This window comes from Callithrix jacchus, chromosome Y (genome assembly GCF_049354715.1).
Source record: "Callithrix jacchus isolate 240 chromosome Y, calJac240_pri, whole genome shotgun sequence".
Classification (NCBI taxonomy): domain Eukaryota; kingdom Metazoa; phylum Chordata; class Mammalia; order Primates; family Cebidae; genus Callithrix; species Callithrix jacchus.
The window spans coordinates 7,559,316-7,576,812 of NC_133525.1; the positions used below are offsets into that span (position 1 = coordinate 7,559,316).

At 40.8% G+C, this 17,497-nt stretch overlaps 1 protein-coding gene across 1 annotated transcript in view; it reads left to right on the top strand.

The window, feature by feature from the left end:
* Positions 1-2,296: 2,296 nt before the first annotated feature.
* LOC100390990 (THO complex subunit 2-like) overlaps positions 2,297-17,497 on the top strand; it is a 129,955-nt gene continuing 114,754 nt past the window's right edge. Inside the window, exon 1 of the mRNA XM_054251608.2 lies at positions 2,297-2,379. Coding sequence (XP_054107583.2) covers positions 2,309-2,379 — 71 coding nt within the window. The 5' untranslated portion in view covers positions 2,297-2,308. The remainder of the gene's footprint in view (positions 2,380-17,497) is intronic.

The following is a 17,497-nucleotide window of genomic DNA, read 5'->3' on the forward strand; positions in this document are numbered from 1 at the left end:
TGAACTCTTGACCTCGTGATCCACCTGCCTTGGCCTCCCACAATGCTGGGATTACAGGTGTGGAACACTGTGCCCAGCACTTTTTTCTTTTCTGAGACAGGGTCTTGCTCTGTTGCCCAGGTGGGAGTGCAGTGGCAGGCTCGCAGCTCACTGCAGCCTCGACCTCCCCAGCTCAAGCAATACTTTTACCTCACCCTCCTCAGTAGTTGGGACTACAGACTCAGTAGTTGGGATTTACCTCAGTAGTTGGTGGAATAATTTTTGTATTTTTTGTAGAGCTGGGGTCTCACTCGGTTGCCCAGACTGGCTGGCCTCTTAACTCTTGAGCTCAAGCAACTCTTGAGCCTCAGCCTCCCAAAGTGGTAGGATTATAGGGGTGAGTCACCACACCCTGCTCCAGAGGGGTTAACTCCAAGTACCTCAGTGGGTGTTTTCCCATCACCATGGCAGCCGTTTACCTATGTAACAAACCTGCACGTCCTGCACATGTAGCGTATGTATCCCAGAACTTTAAATGAAATGAAATTAAAGAAATAAATAAAAAAGAAATGGCCACAGCCACGCCAGCCTTCAGCAGCCATCCACATTGAGATGACCCTTCAGCAAAAGATAGTAACTCTCTGAGGTCTAAGATGAGTTACTATTAGCATTTATTAACAATAAAGTATTTTAAATTAGCATTTATTAACATAAAAGTATTTTAAAATTACAAAAAAAGAAAAAGATGGTTTTGCAGTATGCCAAAAATTTGCATAATCTTAATTTTATTATGAAGAAACATCAGACAAACCCATACTGAGGTACAAGCTACAAAATTACTGGCTTGTACTCTTCAAAAATGTCAAGGTAATGGAAGCCAGACTGAGGAATCCTTTCAGATTTATGTAGACGTGATAACCGATCCCCAGTCAGAAAACAATATTATTTTGTTGCTATAACAAGCATTATGGGGGTGGGGTGGGAGCACATGTCCTCAGGACCTCCTCAGACTGTCTTGAAAAAAAAAACAAAAAAGCGTTATTGTGTGGCTCATGCCTGTAATCCTAGCACTTTGGGAGGCTGAGGTGGGTGGATAGCTTGAAGCCAGGAGTTTCAGACCAGCCTGGGCAATGTGATGAAAAACTGTCTTTAGAAAAAAAATATATATATATTAGCAGATCATGGAGATGCGCATGTGTAGTCCCGGCGACTCAAGAAGCGAAGGTGGGAGGGTAGCTTGACTCCGGCGAAGTTGAGGCCGCAATGAACCATGATCGTACCAGTGTACTCCAGCCTGGGTGACAGAGCAAGGCCTTGTCTCAAAAACGAAAAGGAAAGGAAAGGAAAAAAAAGATGAATTTTGAAATATCTGTAGATTAAGGAATAATACTGTATTCATCTTTTTTTTTTTTTTTTTTTTGAGACGGAGTTTCACTCTGTCGACATGGCTCAGTGCAGCCTTCACGTACTGAATTTAAGCGATTTCCCTGCCTCACCCTGCTGAGTAACTGTAATTACAGGCGCGTGCCACCACGTCTGGCTGATTTGTGTATTTTTATTTAAAAAAAAAAAATTGTATTTTTAGTGCTGAAAGGGTTTCACCGTGTTGGCCAGGCTGGTCTTGAACCTGCTGATTTCAGGCGATCCACTTGCCTTGGCCTCCCAAAGTGCTGGGATTACAGACATGAACCACCATGCCTAGCCAATTAGTTTTTTATGGTACTTGCACTTCCTAGTTTAGCCTAAGGTGATAATCACAGCAGGACAACGCTGAGCGTGTCAGAACTTGTGGATCCTTGTTTCACAGGGTTAGGTCATATCCGTCGTATTAATGTAACGCTTGGCACGTAGTCAATGGCTCCCCTCTTCCCAATTATTTCATCTCAGCAGTCAGCAGGAGGTAATGTAATTTATTTGCTTATATTTATGTCTTTCCCAAACACTGTCATACGTTATTTCTGTATCCCCAGTGTCTAGCACATATTAGGTGCTTGAAAAATGCCTATGTGAATGAGTGGTCAGGGGTAAGTATCACGGAAGAAGATAAGGACTACTTGTTGGCCCGTGGAGGGCATTTCTCTATTCTAATGGGACGTAAGGCGGAGGACTTCGGAGCGCACAGCCTGCCTTGAAACTTCGTAAATTTTCCCAGGAGTCTCCTTCACGTCCTTGATTGCTGGGCGTCAGGTTTCCGCTGGGTGCGGAGGAAAGCGGGGCGGGAAATCAAAAATCGAACTCTCAGCTCCCGGCATTCCTCGTGGGCGGCGCTACCCTTTGACCCTTCGCTCGCGTGCTACACATCCGCGACTGTGCTACCAGTGGGAGGAAGATGGCGGCCGCGGCTGTGGTGGTTCCAGCAGAGTGGATAAAGAACTGGGAGAAATCAGGGAGAGGCGAATTGTGAGTGTTCCGGCCGGAGGCAGGCGAACTGCCGGGCCGGGGCAGGGTGTCAGTTTCACTCTTACCTGTGGTGGGAGGTTGAGAGAGTAAGATGTACCCCGTCCCCCACCCGGGCGTCGGGCGTCGATGGTCAGCTAGGAGTTTCGAACTCTGGTAGACGTGCGGTTAACCGCCGCGAACCTCCTTCCTTCCCTGGCCTCCCAAAAATCGCTGCTGCCTGCGGTAGCTTGGCTCCCTTTAGCCTCTTAGTAGAACTCCTGTTCGCCCCTGCGGGTCTCCGCGCTCCCTCTTGGTCTCTTTTTGTGTTCCCCTCTTCGCTTGAGCTCACTTGGCTTCTTTATCCTTATCGGGCTGCGCCGGGGCGATTTGGACTTTCCGTTTCTCTCTGTTCCATTTCTTCACTCTGCATCCGTTCGACTCCGTAGTTTTAGAGCTTGACGCGTCCTCTGCCTGAAGTCCGAGGAGGGCGAACCGTCCCGGACTCCCTCCTCTTCTCTTCGTCCGCTGCCGCGAAGCCCGGGTCTCCACGAAGCACCCAGTTTGGCACCTCTCGTCCTCCCGGGGAGCGGTCTTCCGACTGTCCCGGCTTCGTGTGGCACCGTGGGGAACTGTGACAGGCATGGCCGCTTCCCCTGAAGAACTACCGGCATTTCTGGGCTCTGTCTTTTCACCTTAGAGCTATTGCGGGTTGCATTCAACTTTCGTCATTAAATGTCCCCTAAACCCCATTTTATCCTGGCACTGCAACGAATTCTGGCAACTATCCAAGCTGCTCAAGTACCTAGGATAAGCCGATTGCTTTAGTCGTGAAACTTTCCCCCGGTTACACCGAAAACAGTAACTTGCCATACCCCTAGTCTTCTCGCCCACTAATTAGAGCGCTCCCTCCTTTCCTCCCCCTGGAAAAAGTCGTTTAATCAGCAAAGCAAACAACAGGATTAAGAACAGATATTAATAACAGGGTCTAATTTCCTTCTCTGGATCATTTTTAGATGTTAAAGCTCAACCCTGAATGAAATTAACTCTGCAATTTTTGTCGTCCTTGCCCACCCCCCTCCATTTCTGGTAGCCAGTTTACCGTGGCTCGAACTAAACATTCAAATCTTTGTAACTTCATTACTTGGAACGAAACACGAGGAACGCGTTGCCGGATCCCGCGCTTGTAATATTGCCAGTCTCTGTGGCTTCCTCCCCCGCACCCTCTGCACTGCTTTATGAAGTCTTAACACTGTGCGCTCTACAATTGCCTAAATAAGCGGCTGTCGTAGCCACTCAACTAGCTGAGTGACCTTGGACTGTTTCCCCTTGAATAAATTGGGAATAATAAGTACTCTACTCAAAGGATTGTTGTGAAGACTAAATAATGCCTGTAAAGCACTTGGCTTATAGTAAGTGCTCAAGTGATAGCTATTAAAAGTAATATTATTCCAACCTTTAGATATTTAAACTTCTCAGGACAGCTCTTGCGCTTAAAGTCTGTACCACTCAGGTTAGCAATTAATTCGTCTCTGACTCCTTCACGTGTATTTATTCTTGCACTCGAATGAATTGAGAGGCCCTTGAAAGACAGGGACTATGCCCCAGATTTCTTTTGGTTCAATACACGCCCCGCCCCCTTCAACAGATGCTTAGAATTCTTACTGGTTTATTAATTTCCAGGAAAGACTGTTTGATAAACCTTCGTTTTTAACCGTAGTGAACATTTTCCTAATCCTCCTACGTGCTAGTTAACAAATAGCGATCGTGTTTGATAAACTAGTTGACAGCCATCAAGTTTTGGGAAGTGCAGATGGGAAGTTACCCAGCCAGACTGTTAGCTTCATCCGTATTAGGGTAATCCCCCCAAAACTGATAAAGCAGTTCGCTGTTTTATTTACTTTGAAAGCCAGCTCATTTATTTAGGGGCTGTCATCTTTGTAGTTTGCTCAGCTTTTTCCTTTCAGCTACTTTTTCTTTTTTTGAGATGCAGTCTGGCTCTGTCACCCAGGCTGGAGGGCAGTGGTGCGATCTTGGCTCACTGCAACCTCCGCCTCCCGGGTTCAAGCGAGTCTCCTGCCTCAGCCTCCTGAGTAGCTGGAACTACAGGCACATGCCACCACGCCTGGCTATTTTTTTTTTTGTATTTTTAGTAGGGACGGGGTATCACTGTGTTAGCCAGGATGGTCTCCATCTCCTGACCTCGTGATCCGCTGGCCTCAGCCTCCGTTTTACTATTATTGCTCCCACCTTAGAATGAAAGGTATTAGGGCTACAGGTGAAATTCTGCTTGGCTTCGGACCGTTAGTGGTTGGAGAAAAAGTTACATAGGAGGTCGAAATACCTAGTTTAAATGGAATTTTAGGTTTACATTATGTATATTTACATAATACATGCTACCTGTCATGGTTGCCATGTGTGAAGAGCTGCTTAAAACCTTATTAGAACTTATATGTATGTAGTTATTGCATGATTTGTGGAATGTGTTTTGAATTATGGTAGATCCAAATCAGTATAGTCAGTTTTATGATTGCATTCTGTTACACGAAGATAAAGTTGTGTAACATAATGAGCTGCTTTAGTTAAACACATCACCATCCAGTACTTAGTTTTTGTTTATTTGACCTGTTTTCCCTCTGTGAAAACTTTGCCGCATATAGCATGTCTTGGGAGTTTCCCTATCTTCCTAAGGATAGATGTTACCATTTTCATTTTGTTAGGCAGACTACATGGTGGTGCAAACATATTACAAAAAAACCTTTTTCCTTTGTCTGAAAACAGTTTCTGAAATATAAAACAGCAACTGGAAATGAAGGTAGTATGCCAACAAGTTATTAGTGAATCTGTTTACAGATTTGGCATTTAGAATATGACCAACATTTAAAATTATACCTTGGGTGAATTTTTCCTTTTTAACAAGGTAAATTGGCAGAAAAGCTTTAAGTTGACTGAAAATCATCTTTTTAAAAAATAATACGATGTATTTCATCAGGTTGTTAATTTGTTTCTTGTCTGTCACTTCTTACCAGTGTAAATCTTTCTGGGGATGGTGGTCAACTAGTGTTGAAAGCAACACATGAGATGTATGGGGCATTTTATAACTTTTAGATAGGGCAGATTGTCAGTTGTACCCCATGAAAAACAACTGTCTATTAAATGGAAGGTCTTGTCTTTGGAGAATGTTTTTATTAGGTAATTAAGGAGAAAAGTAAAACTGTTTTTTGCCTATCTGAATGGTCCATCCATCACATACCTAGATACCCCATTATGTTTCCAGAGATACACCAATTAATATTTTAAATGCTAAATTATAGAACTCTTAAAGAGACCTTTTCCAACAGGGATCAGAAGGGCGAAGGAGGACTACCAAAATGTAATTGTCATTTCCAGTAATGCTTTATATCCAAATGTAAACTCTTTCAGATTGTGAAACATATGTGTTTAAATATTTAATTTTGAAATTAGTTTCTTGAAATTAGTCTCTTTATATTAACATAGAACTTGCCATGGTGAAGCGAATAAGCTTGCATGTACTGGTAGATCCAGCGTAGAATTCTGTTTTTAGTAGAAATCATTAACACAGTAAGCTCAGCATTTCTTTTTTACAAGCAACCTAAATGGAGAATTGATCTTAATCTGAAGATGCTAGCCTCATGTTAATACTTAGCCTAATTTTGAAATACTAATGTTTGTTGAGTATCATCTGTTTAAGTAGCTTATTTAGGTATTTCAGTTAGAAAGTTTGGTTAGGTTGCTATCTTATTAATGGTAGTTAAAAAATTTTTAAATTTAATTGTCAAATGTTTTGATTGCTATTTTTCTCCTGCTACTACGCGATTGCTGCTTTTTCTGCTGCTACTACACGATTTTAGACACTCTAGAACTTATTAAGTACATTTGGATGTTCAAAACATGCCATCTGATCTGAATTTCTGGAGGATTCTAGGTAAAGGGATATAATCATTCTAAGAAATTTTAGTCTTGGTGGTTGAGTCTTTTTTTCCTCGCAAAGTTGCTTCAAATTCAGCCGAAGCTTTATGTGAAACCTTTTCTTGATGTCTCAGTTTTCATTTGGTATTTAATTTCCCATTTTGACCTCTATTCATGAGCTAAGTATAAGTCTTAGTCTGTTTTCCTGGGAAGAGAAACATTCTTCAGAGAATGTTGAAGCAATGTCAGGAGGTTGTATAGGCTTTGTTTGTTAAAAAAAAAAAAAAATTATTCTAGAATGCTTTAATGTTAAGGTGGGGTGAGCGCTGTTAATATCCTTCTGCTTTTTGCCTACTGTAAGCATGGCAACTCCTGTTGTCTTTTTTTTTTTTTTTTTTTAAACATTTCCTCTTTCCTTTTCTTTTAAATGCATGTTTCCACAAGATAAAACTATATTGTTCCAGTATTCAATTTTGTGGGTTATGTCTCTGTTCAACAAATGGTAATAGAGGTAGCACTTTGCTTAACCTCATTTAACCTTTTCATTGTCTTGTTTTAAAGAATTAAGTGAAGTGTAAATGAACATCAGCCTTTTATATATGAAAGCCAAATTTGAGATGTGAGCATAATTAAGTAGTTTAAGTTCGTGTCTGTATTTCCTTTTTAATGGAAAAGGGAACAAGTTGGATGAAAAGCTGTATATTCATGTTAAGAAGTATTCACAAAATATCTTTTAAGTCCTTGAAGGAACTTCGGACATTTTATTCAGTTTTTTTATACATCTTTTGACAGAAAATAGAGTCTGTCCTCGTTCTCAGGGACCTGAGACAGCATCTTCATAATAGCAGTAAACTGTTTTAAGAGTAGAAAAAATGAAAGCCTAAGGTGGTGGCATGTGAGGTAGTATGGACTGTGGCACACGCCTGTAATCCCAGCTACTTGGGCAGCTGAATCAGGAGGAAGGATTGCCTGAGCCCAGGAGAGTCCTGGGCAATATAGCAAGAACCTGTCTCTATTTTTATTTTTAAAAAATTAAATTAAAAAAAATGGAAAAATGGTAAAAAGTATCTGAAAGCTCTTAAAGGATTAAAATAACTTGAATTTGGACTGAGACAGAAAATTTGATTATTTTTAAGCCATGTTAAAGTGGGCAACTATTAGAGGTAGTTTTGTTTGTTTCTTTCCCTATACTTTAGGTTAGTGACCTAAAACCATTAGGCAGGTGCATAGTAAGACAGAGGTAACGTTCAGAAACAGTAGTTTCTTTAAGAATCCTTGGTGGTCTTCTATGAGTGAATTACTTAGGGAGAAGAGCACAGATACTTCTACTTGTTGGGGGAAAATTCTTAGTGTTTGTTTTTAGTTACCTGTTATAACTAAGGGATACCTGTTTTATTTCTTAAAAAGTTATTTTTAACTAATTTTACTTTGAGACAGGGTCTTGCTTTGTCACCTAGGCTGAAGTACAGTCATGTGATCACGGCTTACTGCAGGCTTAACCCTGGCTCAAGGGATCTTCCCGCCTCAGCCTCCTGAATAACTGGGGCTACAGGTGCATGCCACCATGTCTGGCTAATTAAAAAGATTTTTATGTGTAGGGATGGGGTTCTGCTATATTGCCCAGGCTGGTCACAGACTCCTGGCTTCAAGTGATCCTCCCACTTCAGCCTCCCAAAGTGCTGGCATTACATTACAGGCGTGAGCCACTGCGCCCAGCCAAAGGAATACCTCTTTTATAGTAGGGAAATATAAGTATCTATTATGCAAGTACATTGCCTTATTGTAATAACCTTTCAATGATTCCATACACAATTTGACCAAATCTTTGAGATTCTAACTAATAGTTCATGATGACATTGTCATCTGTGTCCTAATGAACATGTTTATAGCCTGGTGACTGACAATACAGAATTATATTTCAGTTATTTCTTAAAGTAATATAATGATGACTGTACCGTTAGCCTAGGTAGGAGTTTGGAACACTTGACGCAACCCCTTCCCCCCAGCGATTGGAAGGCTTTTTGCAAAAGACATGCATTAAGATTGTTAAATAGAAATAATGCTATGGAAAATGTGAGAAAACAAATCCATTGTTATATGGAGAATTGTTTTAAAAAAATTTTTTTTGAGACAGAGTCTCACTCTGTTGCTCAGGCTGGAGTGCAGTGGTGTGATCTTGGCCCACTGCAACTTCTGCCTCCTGGGTTCAAGTGATTCTCCTGCTCCAGCCTCCTGAGTAGCTGGGTTTACAGGCATGCGCCACCAAGCCCAGCTGATTTTTGTAGTTTTAGTAGAGACAGGGTTTCACTGTACTGGCCAGGCTAGTCTCAAACTCCTGGCCTCAAGTGATCTGCCCTCCTCAGCCTCTTTAAAGTGCTGGGGTTATAGGCGCGAGGCACTGTGCCTGGCCCCTGGTATTATATTCTAAAGGGAATTGACCCTATAGGGGAAGTGAGAACCCACAGAGGGAATTATTTTAATATTTCAAAGTAAATATTGAAGCAACCTTGATGTACTTATGTATCTCCTCTCCACAAAAGACCTAGATGGCAGACATTTTTAGGTTATATCTTCTGATGCTAGTCTGAAGCAGATGTTATTTCTGTGTTGCCTACTGGAAGATTTTGTTTTATATTCCAGATAAACTTACTGTAGGTTTAACATATTTTGTGAAATTAGAGGCTTAATCAGTGTTTTTGTTTTCTTTTTTTGAGACAGGGTCTCTTTTCCCCAGGCTGGAGTGCAGTGGTATGGTCACCACTCATTGTAGCCTCGAGCTTCAGGCTTAAGCGATCCTCCCAGCTCAACCTCCCAAGTAGCTGGGACTATAGGCAAGTGCTACCACACTTGGCTAATTTTCTTTTCTTTTGTAGAAACGGGGTGTCACTTGTTGGCCAGGCTGTTCTTGAACTCCTGTGCTAAAGTGATCTCCTACCTCAGCCTCCCAAAGTGTTGGGATTACAGGCATGAGCCACCATATCCAACCTTAAGCAGTGTTCTTAATCACTGTTCTCTTCTCAACCCATTTGAAGGCCTGTCTAGTTCTCCAGGGAGGTAGTTGAATGTACTTGGGACCAAACTTAAACCAGCTTACCATTTGTAAGGTACTCTCAGAATTATTTTTCTTTTTTAGTGAGAAATGTTTAATAGCTAAATGACATTTTCTTTTTTTGCTTTTGTTTTTTGTTTTTGAGATGGGATCTCGCTCTGTCACCGTAGAGTGCAGGCTGGAGTACAGTGGTGTGATCATGGCTCACTGCAGTCTCAACTTCCTGGGCTCTGGCGATCCTCCTACCTAAGCCTCCCGAGTAGCTGGGACCACAGCCATGTGCCACCATGCTCTGCTAATTGTGTTTTTGGTAGAGACAGGGTTTCACCATGTTACTCAAGCTGGTCTTGAACTCCTGAGCTCAAGTGATGTTACCAGGTTTCACCATGTTACTCAAGCTGGTCTTGGATTCCTGACCTCAAGTGATTCACCCACCTTGGCCTCCCAAAGTACTGGGATTACAGGTGTGAGCCACCGTGCCTGACCTGACATTTTTAAACGAAATATTTAATTTAGTAAATGCTCTCCATTGCCTTTTTTTTTTTTTTTTTTTTTTTTTGGAGACAGTCTCGCTCTGTTGCCCAGGCTGGAGCGCAGCGATGCGATCTCAGCTCACTGCAACCTCTGTCTCTTGGGTTCATGCGATTCTCTGGCCTCAGCCTGCAGAGTAGCTGGGATTACAGGTGCATACCACCCCACTCACTCAATTTTTATATTTTTAGTGGAGATGGGTTTTTATCATGTTGGCCAGGCTGGTCTCAAACTCCTGACCTCAAGTGATGCACCTATCTTAGCCTCCCAGAGTTCTGGGACTGCAGGTGTGAGCTACAGCTTCCATTGCCCTTTTTTTGAGACGGAGTTTCACTCTTGTTACCCAGGCTGGAGTGCAATGGCGCTGTCTCGGCTCACCGCAACCTCCGCCTCCTGGGTTCAGGCAATTCCCCTGCCTCAGCCTCCCGAGTAGCTGGGATTACAGGCACGTGCCACCGTGCCCAGCTAATTTTTTGTATTTTTAGTAGAGACGGCGTTTCACCATTTTGACCAGGATAGTCTCCATCTCTTGACCGCGTGATCCACCCACCTCGGCCTCCCAAAATGCTGGGATTACAGACTTGAGCCACCGCGCCTGGCCTGCATTGCCTTTTTATTCTTTGGTTGTGAACATAATTTTGTGAGACCTAGAAGTGAATTGTTGACCAGCAAAAGTTTACTCTGTTGACTTTTAATAAGCTTACCCCGCTCATCCTGAATGATAGAGTATTGATATAATCATAAGACACAGAGGTGAGCTGCAAGGTTATGTATAATCTGCAAAGTAGATCATCTCTGTGGATGATTGTAATCTGGCATCTTATTTAGCCTTAGATGTGATACATATAAATAAGTCTTAAGTTAAACAATGAAACGGGAATTCCTTAGTTATAACAGGAAACTAAAAACAAACACTTAAGAATTTTCCCCCAACAAGTAGATTTATCTGTGCTCTTCTCCCTACGTAATTCACTCATGGAAGAGCACCAGGGATTCTTAAAGAAACTACCATTTGTGAATGTTACATTTGTCTTATTATACCCCTGCCTAAGTCTTAAATAAATTATTTGTTTCATCGACTAGAAAAAGGACTAATAGATATAAAAGAGTAAGAAACTCTTCTATATGAATTCGTTGGCTCTCTTTACTTTAAAGGCTTTTGCAACTTGGAATAATCTTCCTTCTATATTGCGAAATGTAACAAAAATACAGAGAAGTGCATGAAACCTCAATATAAAATCACTGTAAAATGCACACCCATGTAACTTACGCCCAGGTCAAGGCAACATACCCTCTTTCCGATCAAACCTTTCCCAACTCCCATGTAGTGACCATTATCCTGACATTTATGGTTTTCCTCTTTCTTGATTTTTCTCTTTTTAATCTTGCAGCTTCAACTCAAAGGAAATTTCTTGCTTTTGTTCACAGTGTCATTACCCAATATGTTTAGTTTTTTCCTTGAAATTCGTATAAACGAAATCATTGAATATTTATCTGACCATATCTGGCTGCTTTCACTTGACAATTAGGACTTTAGGATTCATCCATGTTGTAGGTGTTTGCAGTTTATTCATTTTCCTTTTTTTTTTTTTTTTGGTTCATTCATTTTCATAGTTGCAAAATATTCCATTATATACCAGTATTTGTTTATTTTTCATGCTGTTCTGTTGATTTTTATTGCTTCTAGTTTTTTGGCTACTACTAACAGTGCCAATAGAAACATTATACGCCAGTTTTAGTATATACAAGCATGTGTTTTTGTGGAGTATATACTAGGTATAGAATCTCTGGGTTATAGGTTACACATTAGCTCTGTGACATATTGCCAACCTATTTCAATGTATACTCCCACCAGTAGTATTTGAGTTGACCTTGTTTCACATTGTCACTACATTTTGATATTGTCAGACTTAAATTTTTGTAAATATGTATGTAATGGTATTTTATTGTGGCTTATATTTTCATCAGCATCTCTTTATATGTTGTTGGTCATTTGGAGTACTTATTTCTTCTTCTTTTTTTTTTTTGAGACAGTTTCTTGCTTTGTCACCCAGGCTGGAGTGTAGTGGTGTGAGCTTGGCTCACTGCAACTGCTGCCTCCCGAGTTAAAGCAATTCTTGTGCCTCAGCCTCCTGAGTAGCTGGGATTACAGGTGTGTGCCACCACACCTGGCTAATTTTTGTATTTTTAGTAGAGATGGGGTTTCACCATGTAGTGCAAGCTGGTCTTGAACTCCACTCAGGTGATTTACCCGCCTTGGCCTCCCAAAGTGCTTGCATTACAGGTGTGAGCCAGCACGTCCGGCCTGGAGTTCTTATTTCTTTTTGCGAAAGGCCTCTATTATATCTTTTGCCTTTTTTGCTATTGAGGTGCTTGCATTTCCCTCGTTGATTTGTAGGGGTTCTTTATGTAGTCTATATTTGAGTTTTTTGTGGGTTTCACTGTATGCATTACAACTATGTTTTTTTTTTTTTAAGTTTGCTTTAAGTTCTGGGATACATGTGCAGAATGTGCAGGTTTGTTACATAGGTATATATGTGCCATGATGGTTTGTTGCAGCTATCAACCAGTCATCTAGGTTTGAAGCCCTGCATGCATTAGGTGTTTGTCTTAATGCTCTCCCTCCTGTTACCCCCCAGCCCTCTACAGGCCCCGGTTTGTGATGTCCCCTCCCCGTGTCCATGTGTTTTCATTGTTCAGCTCCCACTTATGAGTGAGAAGATGTGTTTGGTTTTCTGTTCCTCTGTTTGCTGAGAACGATGGTTTCTAGCTTCATTCATGTCCCTGCAGAAGACATGAACTCATTCTTTTTTATGGCTGCATAGTATTCCATGGTGTATATGTGCCACATTTTCTTTACCCACTCTTAATCATTGGTGGGCATTTGGGTTGGTTCCAAGTCTTTGCTTTTGTGGATAGTGCTGTAGTAAACATAGATGTGCATGTGTCTTTATAGTAGAATTATTTATAATCCTTTGGGTATATACCCAGTAATGGAATTGCTGGGTCAAATGGTATTTCTGGTTCTAGACCCTTGAGGAATCGTCACACTATCTTCCACAATGGTTGAACTAATTTACACTCCCACTGACAGTGTAAAAGTGTGTCATTGGCAGCAAATACTCTGCTGGTTTTCCTTTTTTTTTTTTTTTTTTTTTTTTTGAGAAGAACCAATTTTTGAGAAAATTCCTGTGAAAGACCCATGTCTCAATAATCATGGTTTGTCTTTTAGTCATTCTTTCAAGTAAAAAAATTGGTGTTTTCTAATATCAGGCTAGTTCAGCTAGACAGTTTGCCCAAGTGCTTTACCTGTAGACAAATAGGCTGGTTGTATTTGGGTGTGTGGCAGAAATTATGCAAACTTTTAAATTTCATCACATAGGCTATTAAAAGGATGTGTTGTTAAAAAAAAAATACATCTTTGGCCAGGTGCAGTGGCTCGCTCCTGTAATCTCAGCACTCTGGGAGGCTGAGGCGGGCAGATCACTTGAGGTCAGGAGTTCGAGACCAGCCTGGCCAACATGGGGAAACTCCGTCTCTACTGAAAATACAAAAATTAGCTAGGCATGGTGTGCATGCCCGTAATCCCAGCTACTCAGGAGGCTGAGGCAGGAGGATTGCTTGAGTCTGGGAGGTGGAGGCTACAGTGAGCCAAGATCGCACCACTGCACTCCAACCTGAGTGACAGAGAAAGACTTCGTCAAAAAAAAAAAAAAAAAAAAAAAACAGCAACACCCAAACAACATGTTCTCAGGGCTCAGGATTTGACAAAATGGACAACTTTTCTTTTTTAATGTGGTTTAAAAAAAAAAAAAAAACCAAAAACATGAGATCTACCATCTTAAGAAATTTTAAGTGAGTGGTACAATATTGTCAACTGCAAGTACAATGTTAGCAGATCTTCTCTTGATCTTTTCCATCTTCTATGAGCTGAACTTTATACCCATTATGCACCAACTCCCCATTTTCCCCTTCCGGCAGCCTCTGACAACCGCCAGTCTACATTTTGCTTCTGAGTTTGACTGCTGTAGATACTTTATATAAGTGGAATCATACGGTATTTTTCCTGCGACTGGCTTCTTACCTTAGCATACTGTCCTTAAGATTTATCCACGTTGTAGCATGTAACAGGATTTTCTTCTTTTTTATGGCTGAATAATGTTTGATTTCATAGATGTACACCATGTATTCTTTGTTCGCTCTTCTGTTGGTGGACATTTAGGTTGTTTCTACCTCTAGGCTATTGTAAATAATGCTGCAGTGAATGTGGGAGTGCAGCTATCTCTTTGAGATCCTGACCTAAATTCTTTTGGATAAATACTGAGAAGTAGGAATGCTGGATCATGTGGTAGTAGTTCTACTTCTAATATTTTGAGGAATCTCTATAATGTTTCCGTAACAGTTGCTTTACTTTATTTTATTTTATCTTTTAGAGAGACAGGCTCTTCCTTTGTCACCCAGATTGGAGTACAGTGGTGTATTCATAGCTCACTGTAGCCTTGAACTCCTGGACTCAAGTGATCCTTTTTCCTCAGCCTCCCAAGTGTCTGGGTCTATAGGCACATGCCACCATGACCTGCTAATTAAAAAAATTTTTTTGTAGAGACGGGGTCTTGCTGGGTTGCTCAGGCTGGTCTCGAACTCCTAGACTCAAGCAGTTCTCATGCCTCAGTCTCCCAAAAGGCTAGGATTACCTGAGCCACCACGCTTTGCAAGAGTGCCCTTTTATCTACTTATTCAACACTTATTTTTTTGGCTTTTTGGTAATAGCCATTTTGACAGGTGTGAGGTGATAACTCATTGTAGTTTAAATTTGCATTTCCCTGGTAGTGATTTTGAGCTTTTTTTTTCTTCCTGTTGGTTACTTGCATGTCTTTTGAGAAATACCTTCTCAAATCCTTTGCCCATTTTAAAATGGGGCTGTTTTCCTGAGTTGTGTTCTTTATATATTTTGGGTATTAACTCCATATTAGACATTTGGCTTGCAGGTATTTTCTCCAAATCCATACGCTGTCTCCATCACATTGTTAATTAATTGTTTTTTTTTTCCTGTGTAAAGACTTTTTTTTTTTTTTTTGAGATACAATCTTGCTCTGTTGCCCAGGCTGGATTTCAGTGGTGAGATCTCAGCTCACTGCAATCTCTGCCTCCTGGGTTCAAGCGATTCTCCTGCCTCAGCCTCCTTAGTAGCTGGGATTACAGGCATGCGCCACCATGCCTGATGAAGTTTTGTATTTTCAGTAGAGATGGGGGTTTTGTCATGTTGGCCAGGCTGGTCTCAAACTTTTGACCACAGGTGATCTGCCCGCCTCGGCCTCCCAAAGTGCTAGGATTGCAGGCATGAGCCACTGCACCCGGCCTCCTGTGTAGAAACTTTTTTGTTTGATGTAATCCCATTTGTCTGTTTTTCCTTTGGTTACTTGAGCTTCTGGGGTCAAATCTAAAAAATTATAACCCAGGCCAATGTCGGGTAGCTCTCCCCCTATTTTTTCTTTTAGGATTTTTATAGTTCCACGTCTTACATTTAAGTCTTTAATACATTTTGACTTGATTTTTGTATATGGTGTGAAATAAGTGTCCCATTTCATCATTCTGTGTACAGATATTAAGTTTTCCTAATATTCTTTATTGAAGGGACTGTGTTTTTCCCATTATGTGTTCTTGGTACCCTTTGTTGAAAATTAATTGACTGTAAATGCATGTGTTAATATCAGGGTTCTCTATTCTGTTCCATTGGTTGATGCTTCTGTTTTTATGCCAGCGGCATGCTGTTTTAATTACTGTAGCTTTGTAATATACAGTTGGCGGGCCTTATCTTTAGTTTGTTGGCCCCATCCACCAATTCAACCAACTCTAGGTCAAAAGCTGTGGATATGGAGGGCTGACTACGTATTTTCTATCTACAGTTGGTTGCATCCGCAGATGTGGAACCTGCAGATACAGAGGAATGACTGTATATATGCTGTATAAAAGGGACTTTTGAGCATCTGTGAATTTGGTGTGTGTGGAAGATGGTCCTGGAACCAATCCCCTTTGGATACAGTGGGCCAACTTTAGTTTGAAGTCAAATAGGGTGATACTTCTAGGTTTTTTCTTTTTGTTCAATATTGCTTTGGCTATTTGTTTTTAGTTTGTTTGCTTGTTTGTTTTTTAGTTCCAAATGAATTTAAGGATTGTTCTGTTTCTGTGACTAATGTCATCGGTGCCTTGATAGAGATTGTATTGAGTCTTTTTATCTCTTTGGGTAGCATGAACATTTTTTTAAACAATCTTAATTATACTAATTAATGAACATGGCATATCTTTCCATTTTTTTTTTTTTTTGTCTTCAGTTTCTGTCATCAGCATAGTTTGTGGTTTATAGATCTTTCACCTCCATGGTTAAATTTCTTCCTAAGTATCTTATTTTTTGTAGCGCTTTCATATTTATTATTTCTCTCTTTTCGTCATTCTTGGAATGCTATAATGTAGCTCTTTTAAGTGGAATAAAAAGATTTTTTTCAGGTAGTTCATTGTTAGTATATAGACGCGCTGCCTATTTTTGTGTGTTGATTTTTATATCCTGTGACTTTAACCTAATTATTATTTATTTTATTTCTAAATATCTTTTCACCTTGATGGATACAGTGTGTTTATTATTTCTAACAACTTGATGGTGTAGTCATTAGGATTTTCTAAATATAAGATCATTTTGTCAGCAGAGACAATTTTACTTCTTTTCTTGTTTGGATGACTTTGATTTTTTCTTTTTGCCTAATTGCTCTGGCAAGGACTTTTAGTACTCTGTTGAATAGAAGTGGTGACAGTCGGCATGTACCTAATCTTACAGGAAAAACTTTCAGCTTTTCACTGTGGAATATAATGTTACCTGTGGGCTTGTTCTTTATGGCCTTCTTTGTGTGTGTGTTGAGGAACATTCTTTTTATAGTTAGTATGTATATTTTTTTGATACGGAGTCTTGCTCTGTCACCCAGGCTGGTGTGCAGTGGTGAGATCTCGGCTCCCTGCAACACTGTAGCCTCCACCTCCTGGGTCTGAGTGGTTCTCCTGCCTCAGCCTTCCAAGTAGCTGGGATTATAGGCACGTCCCACCACACCCAGCTAATTTTAATATTTTTAGAAGAGGTGTGGTTTCACCATATTGGCGAGGCTGATCTCCAACTCCTGACCCCAAGTGATCTTCCTGCCTTGGCCTCGCAAAGTGCTGGGATTACAGGTGTGAGCCGCTGCACTCAGCCTCTATAGTTAATTGTTGAGAGTTTTATCATAAAAGGGTATTAAATTTTGTCAATTTTTTTTGCCATCTAATGAGATGATGAAATGATTTTTATCCTTCATTCTATTAGTGTGTCACCTTTAGTGTATGTTGTATTATCTTTGCATCCCAGGGATAAAACCATTGTGATCGTAGTGAATGATTTTTTTCCTTTCTTTTGAGCCGGAGTGTTGCTCCGTTACCCAGGCTAGAGTGCAGTGGCGTAATCTCGGCTTGCTGCAGCCTCCACCTGCTGGGTTCAAGCAATTCTCCTGTCTCAGCCTCATGAGTAAGAGGGGTTACTGGTGCATGCCACCACTGGTGGCGGATTTTTGTATTTTTAGTAGAGATGGAGTTTCATCATGTTGGTCAGGCTGG